Source organism: Nomascus leucogenys, chromosome 13, assembly GCF_006542625.1.
Source record: "Nomascus leucogenys isolate Asia chromosome 13, Asia_NLE_v1, whole genome shotgun sequence".
In the NCBI taxonomy this organism is placed as follows: Eukaryota; Metazoa; Chordata; class Mammalia; order Primates; family Hylobatidae; genus Nomascus; species Nomascus leucogenys.
Genome location: NC_044393.1, coordinates 99,148,002 through 99,158,613, shown reverse-complemented (window position 1 = coordinate 99,158,613; position 10,612 = coordinate 99,148,002). Strand labels below are relative to the sequence as shown.

The 10,612-nt window shown below is 56.9% G+C and overlaps 1 protein-coding gene across 2 annotated transcripts; it reads left to right on the top strand.

Annotated features, from left to right (window-relative positions):
- Nucleotides 1–833: 833 nt before the first annotated feature.
- Nucleotides 834–10,203, top strand: ATG9B (autophagy related 9B). Of its 2 annotated transcripts, XM_030826158.1 has the most exons (14): nt 834–1,516; nt 1,660–1,703; nt 1,881–1,945; nt 2,183–2,344; nt 4,079–4,220; nt 6,042–6,796; nt 6,969–7,122; nt 7,349–7,528; nt 8,098–8,334; nt 8,551–8,684; nt 8,833–8,929; nt 9,124–9,247; nt 9,333–9,474; nt 9,641–10,203. In XM_030826158.1, the coding sequence occupies exons 1-13, from the start codon at nt 967–969 to the stop codon at nt 9,458–9,460; spliced, it is 2,772 nt and encodes a 923-aa protein (XP_030682018.1). In that variant the 5' UTR covers nt 834–966; the 3' UTR covers nt 9,461–9,474; nt 9,641–10,203. The 2 variants fall into 2 exon arrangements, with proteins under 2 accessions (XP_030682018.1, XP_030682017.1); XM_030826157.1 differs by having other exon boundaries at nt 9,333–10,203.
- Nucleotides 10,204–10,612: the final 409 nt, after the last annotated feature.

Below are 10,612 nucleotides of genomic sequence, written 5' to 3'. Positions count from 1 at the left end.
TCAAAAAGAAAAAAATTATTTTGTTTGTTTTTTAGATTTTGTAGAGATGGTGTTTCCCTAATTTGCTCAGGCTGGTCTCGAACTCCCGGCCTCAAGTGATCCTCTCGCCTGGGCCTCCCGAAGTGCTGGGATTACAGGTGTAAGCCAACATGCCTAGCCCCTTTACTACTTCTTTTCTATTTTGGTCACAAAACATTTCCCTGTTGATCACTGTGGTGTGTGTGTGGAGGGAAGTGGGGGAGGTACACTCTTAAGAAATGAAATAGTTAACATCTTGGCCCTAAGATTTGTTGTAGAGATGGAGTCTTCTCATTCTGTTCCCCAGGCTGGTCTTGAACTCCTGGCCTCAAGCAATCCTCTTTCCTCGGCTTCCCAAAGTGCTGAGATTGATTACAAGTGTGAGGTACCGCGCCCAGCTACAATCCTTTAATGGGATGTTTTCTGGGGGGGGTGGCAGGGGGCAGGATCTTTCCCAGGCGGGAGTGCAGTGGCTAGATCTAGCTCACTGTAACCTATACTGTTCCAGTGTAACCTGCACGAAGCCATCCTCCCACCTCAGTCTCTTGAGTAGCCAGGAACACAAGCACACATCACCACGCCTGGCTCTAACGTGATTTTGCTTTTTGCTTTTGTCATTTTGGCTGCTGTTCTTTTTATCTTTCATTCATTCAAGGTCTGAAGATGGAGATAATAGGAATCTTCTCATCTCAGTGTGCTCTTTAGCCCTTCCTCTTAAACTGATGCCCCTCTCACGCCCTGAGGGATTTGGCCTTGTGTTGCCCTGGAAGGGGTGTGAGTGATCAGACAGGTGACTGAGAGCTGGGACGCCTGAGGCCTGCCTAGGCTGAGTCACCTAGTAATGTTGTTGTCATTGTTCCTGTTGAAGTCCCAGCTCAGTTTCACAGACCTCTGTGGAAGCAGCAACAGCTCCCATCCTTCCAACCTTTCTGAAGAAGCCGTGGCCTGATGGTGAGCCGAACGGGCTGGGGGGGGAGAAGAAGGTGGCTGGGGCGGTGGGGAGACCTGGGGCCCGGATCGGTGCCCCTCCTCCCCATGCCGCTGCCACCTCCTCCTCCTCCTTCATGCCGGGGACCTGGGGGAGGGAGGATCTCCATCTTCTCTCTGTCCCCTGCCCCTCATACAAGAAGCTCCGCCTCCTCATTTTCCCCTCCCACTGCAGGGCCCCCTTGCTCAGTGCCACAGGGGACAGGGGCTTCTCAGCCTTGCCACAGTGCTCTCCCTACCCCAGCCACCCCCCCAACACAGGCTCAACCTGCAATGACACCTGCCTCTGCATCTCCCTCCTGGGGATCCCACTCCACCCCACCCCTAGTCTCGGCAACTCCCCCTCCCTCACACCAGTGCCCCCAGGACTCTCCTGGGCTGCGGGTAGGCCCTTTGATCCCTGAACAGGATTATGAGCGGCTGGAGGACTGTGACCCTGAGGGGTCCCAAGACTCACCCATCCACGGGGAGGAGCAGCAACCCCTGCTTCACGTCCCTGAAGGGCTCCGAGGTATGTGTGTGGGTGTGGGTGGGAGCGGGTTAGTGGTGCCTGGGAGCTCCGGTACTTACCCCAGGCTGGGCCTCTGGCAGCGGGTTGAGAACGTGGAGAATTGATCACATGCCAGGGGCCGACACTCTCCCCTCTGTGCCCAGGCTCCTGGCATCACATCCAGAACCTGGACAGCTTCTTCACCAAGATATCCTTTGCGCTAGGCCTGCAGAGGTGGCATGGGAAGGTCCTCTTGGAGCTGGCCCTGTTCTTGGCAGGGAGACTCCGTGAGGGCGTCATGGGTGGGAGACTTGTTGGGGCTGAGGGGAGGCGTCCTCAGGAGAGGCCCCCCGTGCCTCAGGCTTGTTCCTTGACATGCAGTCACATCTACAGCTACCACCAGCGGAATGGCTTTGCCTGCATCTTGCTGGAGGATGTCTTCCAGTTGGGGTGAGATGCTTAGCCCAGGCCCGGAACTCGGTCCCCTGGGCCCATGGGTTCCTTCTGTCATTTTGCTTCCTTAATTGTGCCAGCTGCTTCCATCCCATGCTTTCCCAAGCAGCCCAGGGCCTCAGCAGGGGCAGGTTCGGGGAGGATAACCATGGGCTACTCTGGGGGCCAGCGCAGGAGCCCACCTGGCTGTCCCTGATCACTGCAGCATCCCGGCACCCCCCTTCCTCCCGGCAGACAATTTATTTTCATTGTCACCTTCACAACCTTCCTCCTTCGATGCGTGGATTACAATGTTCTCTTTGCCAACCATCCAAGTAACCGTACCAGACCTGGGCCGTTCCACAGCAAAGTGACCTTGTCAGATGCCATCCTACCCTCAGCCCAGTGTGCTGAGAGGTGAGTGACAACCTGGTGGGGCCCTGGGGGTGAAGCATGAGCAGCGGGTAGAGGAGTAGACAGGAGCCCCACTTTGTCCCATGATCTAGATAGCAGTTCTCAAAGCTTTTGGTCTTAGGACCAAAAATACACTTAATATACTTTAAGTTGTACTTAAGTGTATTAAGTTGTACTTAAGTTGTATTAAGTTGCACTTAAAGTGTATTAAGTGTATCTTTTTTTTTTTTTTTTTTTTTTTAAGACAGAGTTTCACTCTTGTTGCTCAGGCTGGAGTGCAATGGTGAGGTCTTGGCTCACTGCAACCTCCACCTCCTGGGTTCAAGCGATTCTCCTGCCTCAGCCTCCCCAGTAGCTGGGATAACAGGTGTGCACCACCACATGTATTTTTAGTAGAGACAGGGTTTCACCATGTTGGCCAGGCTGGTCTGGAACTCCTGGCCTCAGGTGATCCACCCGCTTTGGCCTCCCGAAGTGCTGGGATTACAGGTGTGAGCCACTGTGCCCGGCCTATTAAGTGTATCTTAATTAAAGTGCATTAAGTGTATCTTAATACACTTTAAATTAGTTGAGAATCCTAAAAAGCTTTTGTTTATGGGAGTCGTTATCTATCTACATTTTACCTTATCAAAAATTAAAATTAGGCCGGGCATAGTGGTTCACACCTGTAATCCCAGCACTTTGGGAGGCTATGGCAGGAGGATTGCTTGAAGCCAGAAGTTTGAGACCAGCCTGAGAAAAAAAGTGAGACCACATCTCTATAAAAAATAAAAATTAGCTGGGCTTGGTGGCGCGTACCTGCAGTCCTAGCTATGCCTAGTCAGGAGGCTAAGACAGTGACTGTCTCTGATCACTGCAGCATCCCTACACCCTCCTCCCTCCCAGCAGACGATTCATTTTCATTGTTGCCTTCACAACCTTCCTCCCTGAATGCATGGATTGTAATGTTCTCTTTGCCAAGCAACCAAATAACTGTACCAGAACTGTACCAGGGCTGTTATTTGGCAGGGAGATAGGAGCTATGATTCTACTGCTGCACTACAGCCTGGGTAACAGAGAGAGACCTTGTTTCAATAAAAAGGAAAAAAAAGAAGGAAATCGTAGCTGAGAACAAATTTAAAATGTAAGAGTGCAGCCAGGCGTGGTGGCTTACACCTGTAATCCCAGCACTTTGGGAGGCCGAGGCGGGCGGATCAGAAGGTCAGGAGATCAAGACCATTCTGGCCAACATGGTGAAACCCTGTCTCTACTAAAATATACAAAAATTTGCCAGGTGTGGTGGCGGGCACCTGTAGTCCCAGCTACCCTGGAGGCTGAGACAGGAGAATCATTTGAACCCGGGAGGTGGAGGTTGCACTGAGCCGAGATTGCGCCACTGCACTCCAGCCTGGGCAACACAGCAAGACTCCATCTCAAAAAAAGAAAGAGTGTACAAGCACACATTTCATCAGCTGTCAGTGTGATGTGACATGTTCATGTGTCTTGTAGCCTCTGGAAAACTCCACTGCACACTCAGAGAACAAGAATGAAAACATCAGAAAGCATTAGGATTATTTGGAAAAAGTTTGACTTTGCACACTTGTGAAGGCCACTTCAGCACCCACCCCCTGCCCCGGGCCCTACTTTGAGAGCTGCTGGTCTAGCTAGATCCCCCTCCTCATGATGGTTTTTCCTCGCTCCCGAAGTCTGGTCTGCCTCTTTCTCAGGTGCCCACCTTTCTCCCCCAACCCCATACAGGATCCGCTCCAGCCCGCTGCTGGTCCTCCTCCTGGTCCTGGCTGCGGGGTTCTGGCTGGTCCAGCTGCTTCGCTCAGTCTGCAACCTCTTCAGCTACTGGGACATCCAGGTGTTCTACAGGGAGGCCCTGCACATCCCCCCGGTGAGCTGGGTGGCTGTGTCTGTGTGGAGGGTGCCATGAGAGGGTGGGCAGAGAAGAGGGAAAGAAGTGGGACTGTACAGATGGAAGGGCCAACTGGAAAGAAGGCAGAAAGAGCGAGGTCTTATTGACACCTGCCCTAGGCCCAGAATAATGTCAGGAGGGGGCTACCACCACTTAGAGAGCATGGCCCTCACGCTAAGGGAGTTTAGTTTATTTAGATGGCTCATATAAGATGATATATAGTTACATGTTTGTGCTAAAAACATTGATTAGAGAAAAGAGAAAGGGCAGTCATCTGGCTTTTCAGAGCTGGAGGAATTTGGGTTTGGCTTCAAAGGGCAGGACAGGAGGGGAGGGGAGCACATTCCAAGCCCTAGTGCAGGAAGGTGGGGAAAAGCCATGAGCTTTTGGAAGCTGCAGTGAGGAGATGGACCCACCAGCCTAAAACAGAGCCTTCAAAGCCATCCCCCGCATTGCAGGAAGCCACTGCATTGGCCTGTCACTGTCCACTGCTTATGCTCTGCCCTTTGTTTCCTCACCATCTTGAGTTTGCTCCTCCCTCCTCTGTATCTAAGTTCTTTCTTTGAGGCACAGCTTGAAGGTAGCCTTCTGCAGCTTGCTTCCCTTGCTCCCCTGGGAGGTCCGGAGCCCTCTGCACAGCCTTTATGTGCAGCAAGGGGAGAGGTCTTAGAAGGCCCCTGAGCAGAGGAGAGGGAGGAAGCCAGGGAAGCAGAGGTGGTGAGAGGGGAAGCTGGACCTCGGATTGGCTCTGGCGGGAGACTGCTCACCCGTCTCGTTCTCCTCCTCCCTTCTTTCCCCTCCTCCCCTATTCCTTCCAGGGGAAGGGAAGGGAAGACACTGGGATGGACTGGAGAGGCCAGCCTGGGGGACTTGACTAATCTGGACTGGGAAAGCTGAGTGAAACTGGGCTGAAGTGAGGTTTGCAGCCTCCAAATGAGATCTGACAGTGCCCCACTGCCAGATGTGGACATAGCCCAGGTCCTGGGAAGGCTTCAGGTGACAGAGCTGAAGATGGCCTGGAGTCGGGTGCGGCTGGGAGTGTAAAGCGTGCCCAGGCAGAAGGTGGGGAGGATTCTGTTCCAGAGTTGGTGGGTGCACTGGAAATGGGAAGGAGAGATTCTCCCACGAACTGCCAGACATTCTGGTTTTTGTTTTTTTGTTTGTTTTGTTTCTTTTGAGACAGGGTCTGGGTCCTTCACCCAGGCTGGAGTGCAGTGCTGCGATATTGGCTCACTGCAGCCTCTGCTCCCCAGTAGCTGGAACCACAGGTGCAAACCACCACGCCCTGCTATTTTTTGTATTTTTAGTAGAGACAGTGTCTCACCATGTTGCCCAGGCTGGTCTCGAGCTCCTAAGCTCAGGCGATCTGCCCGCCTCAGCCTCCCAAAGTGCTGGGATTACAGGTGTGAGCCACCGCCCCCGGCCAGCCATTCTGTTTTGTGTGTACAACTGAGGGGGCCTCAGGCCCTTAAGGAGCTGAGAAGCCAGGTCCAGCACCTGGAGGCGTCACCAGGAAGTACATGACTACTGGCCACATGAATGGCAGGGATGATGAGGAACAGGGCAGTTTAGAAGAGGATGAAGGAAGTAGGGCATGCCCTTGTTAGTGACAGGGTTAAGGGAGGGCAGAAAGAGAAAGGTGGGAGAGGGGGACGATGAGGGATGTAGCTTGGCCATGGCGAGTTTGTGATCGCAAACTCAGTTTACGGGTTTTCAGGCCGCACACTTAGGGGTGTGGAGCTTGAGCATCACTGTGGAGAGGAATGGGGGGTCGCTGGCTCTCATCAGTGCCCCTTTCAGGAGGAGCTGAGCTCGGTTCCCTGGGCAGAGGTGCAGTCCCGCCTCCTGGCGCTGCAGCGGAGCGGGGGCCTGTGCGTGCAGCCGCGGCCCCTGACGGAGCTGGACATCCACCACCGCATCCTGCGCTACACCAACTACCAGGTGGCGCTGGCCAACAAAGGCCTGCTGCCGGCCCGCTGCCCGCTGCCCTGGGGAGGCAGTGCCGCTTTCCTCAGCCGCGGCCTGGCGCTCAATGTCGACCTACTGCTCTTCCGCGGTCCCTTCTCGCTCTTCCGCGGGGGCTGGGAGCTGCCGCACGCCTACAAGCGCAGCGACCAGCGGGGCGCCCTGGCAGCGCGCTGGGGGCGCACAGTGCTGCTGCTGGCCGCCCTGAACCTGGCGCTGAGCCCGCTGGTGCTGGCCTGGCAGGTTCTGCACGTCTTCTATAGCCACGTGGAGCTGCTGCGGCGCGAGCCTGGCGCGCTGGGGGCGCGCGGCTGGTCCCGCCTGGCGCGCTTGCAGCTGCGCCACTTCAACGAGCTGCCGCACGAGCTGCGCGCGCGCCTGGCCCGCGCCTACCGCCCCGCCACCGCCTTCCTGCGCGCCGCTGCGCCCCCCGCGCCCCTGCGCGCGCTGCTGGCCCGCCAGCTCGTTTTCTTCGCGGGCGCACTCTTCGCCGCGCTGCTTGTGCTCACCGTCTACGACGAGGACGTGCTAGCTGTGGAGCACGTGCTCACCGCCATGACCGCGCTCGGGGTCACCGCCACCGTGGCCAGGTGCGACGGCAGATGCCCGGGGTGGTGGTGTGTGTTGGTTTCTCTGATCTGGGGCCATGAGAGGCTCCCCCCTAATCCTTACCACTCCCACCACTGGGGCCCTCTAGCCCTGCATCCGACCGCGCGTCCTCCTAACCGCAGGCCCCTTCCCCCCACGGATCCCGCCTTTCAGGTCTTTCATTCCGGAAGAGCAGTGCCAGGGTCGTGGGCCGCAGCTCCTGCTGCAGACAGCCCTGGCCCACATGCACTACCTCCCGGAGGAGCCCGGCCCCGGCGGCAGGGACCGCGCCTACCGGCAGATGGCGCAGCTGCTACAGTACCGAGCGGTGAGGGTGGGCGCGACGGCGGGCTGAGGAGGAAGTTGTGGGTTCTGTCTGCGCGGAGGGTCTGTCTGGGAGAGGGCATGGGACAAACGGACTACACGAGGAGTCTAGGGAGTGACTGGGTGGGGAGGCTTCTTGCCCTGGCGAGGGTCGCTGGGGACTGCTTGGTCCTGATAACGCGCGTGGGCCCCTCAGCGACCCCTGCTCAGCCTCACCGCTGCTTCCCCAGGTCTCCCTCCTGGAGGAGCTCCTGTCCCCGCTCCTCACCCCGCTGTTTCTGCTTTTCTGGTTCCGCCCTCGTGCCCTGGAGATTATCGACTTTTTTCATCACTTCACTGTGGATGTGGCTGGGGTTGGGGACATCTGTTCCTTTGCCCTTATGGATGTGAAGCGCCACGGCCACCCTCAGGTCAGAGCTGTTCCCTGGCCCTGAGGGGTTGGGTCGGGTAGGAGTTTGCTTGCCTCTCGGGAGCAGACCTGGGTTCCAGCCCTGGCTCCATTGCTTGCTACCTGTGCTCTCGTGCCCTCATCTGTCAGATGGCAACAATGGCAATGTGCTCTCCAGAGCACAGCCAAGGCCAGGCTTGTGAAGACACAGATAATGTCTGTGTAGCCCATAATGGAGTTGCTGGCACATAGTAATGTCAGTAAATGGGAACAAAGACCACCTGGGGGTGAGGAATGGGCTTGGCCCGTGGGTGGGGCTGAGTAATGACTGGTGCCTGGACCAAGGCTGTCAGGATCACCCTGGGCAAAGCACTGAGGCTCAGCCCTATCCCCGAGCTGGCAAGCAGTCCAGGGGTGACAAATAGATGACAGGCCCAGGTTCTGCACTGCTGCTGTATTTTTGGGTGATGGTGAACAAGTCCCCGTTGTGGTCTGTTTCCTTCACGTGGAAGATGGGGCAGTATTTCCTGTCCCACCTGTTCCCATAAGGCTCAGTGTTCTTAGCACCTGAAAGACTGTCCTTGCTCACAGTGGCTCTCGGCGGGACAGACTGAGGCCTCGCTGTCTCAGCGTGCGGAGGACGGCAAGACTGAGCTTTCTTTGATGCGGTTCTCCCTGGCGCATCCGCTCTGGCGCCCCCCAGGGCACAGCTCTAAGTTTCTTGGGCATCTCTGGGGCCGAGTGCAACAAGATGCAGCTGCCTGGGGCGCCACCTCGGCTCGCGGCCCCTCCACCCCGGGGGTGCTCAGCAACTGCACCTCGCCCCTGGTGAGTCCCAAGCCTGGCCTCCCCTTCTGCCCTCACCCCCACAACTCCTCTCCAAACTCTTCCCCTCTAGCCTCACCTTAGGTAGTAACCTGCCTCACCAGCCCCTGCCCCAAGCCTGCTCTCCTGCCTTCTTTAGGCCTCTGCGCTTCCTCCCTACTCCCTTTCTGTCCTCTCTTCTGACTTCCTCTTTGGCTTTCCCTCTCCACTTGCACCCAGCCTGAGGCCTTCCTGGCCAACCTCTTCGTGCACCCTCTCCTGCCCCCGAGAGATCTGAGCCCGACAGCCCCCTGTCCAGCTGCAGCCACAGCCAGCCTCCTTGCCTCCATTTCCCGAATTGCCCAGGACCCCAGGTGAGGAGTGGAGGCTGAGATGCAGGGGTGTGGGCTGATCCTCTAGGAGTGGGGAGCTGGGGCGCTGTGGGGGGATTCAGAAGGGGAGCCCTCTGGGGTGTGGTGGGAGGAGGGCATGTCTTTTGACCTGCTTCATGTTGTGTTCCAGCTCTGTGTCCCCAGGAGGCACTGGGGGCCAGAAGCTGGCCCAGCTCCCAGAACTTGCTTCTGCCGAGATGAGTCTCCATGTCATCTACCTGCACCAGGTGAGTAGAGGGGTGCCCAAAGGAGAAATGTGGGAGAAGGCAGGTGAACAACATGGAGACTGAGGCGGGGCGGAGTCTACAGAAGGGTCTAGCAGAGTCGCAGGAGGAGGCTGAAAAACCCTCTGCCTCTAGCCCAGGTACTTGGCCCTGCCCTCCTTGGGGGGCGGCCCTCATTCCTCCTCCTTTCCATGCAGCTTCACCAGCAGCAGCAGCAGGAGCCGTGGGGCGAGGCTGCAGCCTCCATCCTGTCCAGGCCCTGCTCCAGCCCCTCACAGCCACCCTCGCCTGATGAGGAGAAGCCATCCTGGTCAAGTGATGGTGAGGAGGGTGGGGCCTGCAGGGGACAGAGCCTGGTGGACACTGGGCATCATGGAACTGCCCAGCTGATGGCCTTTGTCACCAGGCTCCAGTCCTGCCTCTAGCCCCAGACAACAGTGGGGAACCCAGAGGGCCCGGAATCTGTTCCCTGGAGGGTTTCAGGTGACCACAGACACCCAGAAGGAGCCTGGCCGGGCCTCTTGCGCTGACTGAGACGACTCCTCAGGGTCAGTAGTGCCTCCTGTGAGGGGAGGGAGAAAGGACTGCATAGGTAGTTGGTTCGGAGTCAGACTTGAAGCGATGGGAGCAGTGGTGGGTATTTGGGGTGATGGGAGGTGGTCATCTCTGGAATCGACCCCTGGACTGCTTGCTAAGAGCCATCTCCTCCCACAGGTACCCTGGCTTCCGTAGCCACAGGAGATTGGAGGGTGGAGTGGAAAAACACAAGGAGTCATTGTTAGAGGCCCCATAGATGACAGGCCCAGGTGCTTTAGTTGGGCAGGACCTGGGAGTCAGTGAGGAACTCGCCCCGAGAACAGAGAAAAGGTAGGAAAGGAGAGGAGATGCTGATGGCATCTGGAAACAAGTCTTAGAGATGGTCTCCACCCGGAGGGGATAAGGGGAGACACCCACAACTGGAATGTGTCCTGGAGCAGTTGCCTGGGAAGAAGTCCTCAAGTTTCCTCAAGGTGGGGGACAGAGGTCAAGGATGAGGCCGAGCTAAATGGAAGGGCGACAGTGAGGCAGGTGGGCTTTAAGGCTGTGGATTCGTCATGCTGGCGGCTGCCAGCAGCACTTTCAGGTTCCTTGGGGCTTGCAGGGGATGGGGACTTGTGAGTGGAAAGACGGGAGGGCTGATGTTTTTGGACTTCAGCATGGGTGTGATGTCTCAGGATGTGGGTGTGGCTCCCCATCCTGTATGAAATAAGCAGTAAAGCTTGCTCATGGCTGTTGCACATCTCTGTGACTCTTCTTTCTGGCAGGCCCCACTCCTGGCAGCTGAGTGCTGCACCTGCCTTCTCGATCACGAGCCTGAGAACTGCACGGGGGAGCAGCCCAGACTGGCTGGAAACCATGTTTTCAGAGTACAGGGTCAAGTGGCGTGTAGGACTCTCTGTCAAAAGAATGACCCCTTTCCCCGCCACATACCCACAACTGCACAGGTTAAAACAGAAATCTGGTCATTTTATAATTGTAATCCACGCCGGGCGCAGTGGCTTACACCTGTAATCCAAGCACTTTGGGAGGCTGAGGCGGGTGGATCACGAGGTCAGGAGTTCAAGACCAGCCTGGCCAACATGGTGAAACCCCGTTCTTACTAAAAATACAAAAACTAGCTGGGCGCGGTGGCTGGCACCTGTAATC

Bases quoted from the DNA above. Each gene is read 5' to 3' on its own strand.
- ATG9B (XM_030826158.1), top strand. From the start codon at position 967: ATGGTGAGCCGAACGGGCTGGGGGGGGAGAAGAAGGTGGCTGGGGCGG. The intron at 4,221-6,041 runs GTGAGCTGGGTG...TGCCCCTTTCAG, and splicing joins AGGCCCTGCACATCCCCCCG to GAGGAGCTGAGCTCGGTTCC. The intron at 7,529-8,097 runs GTCAGAGCTGTT...CCTTGCTCACAG, and splicing joins AGCGCCACGGCCACCCTCAG to TGGCTCTCGGCGGGACAGAC.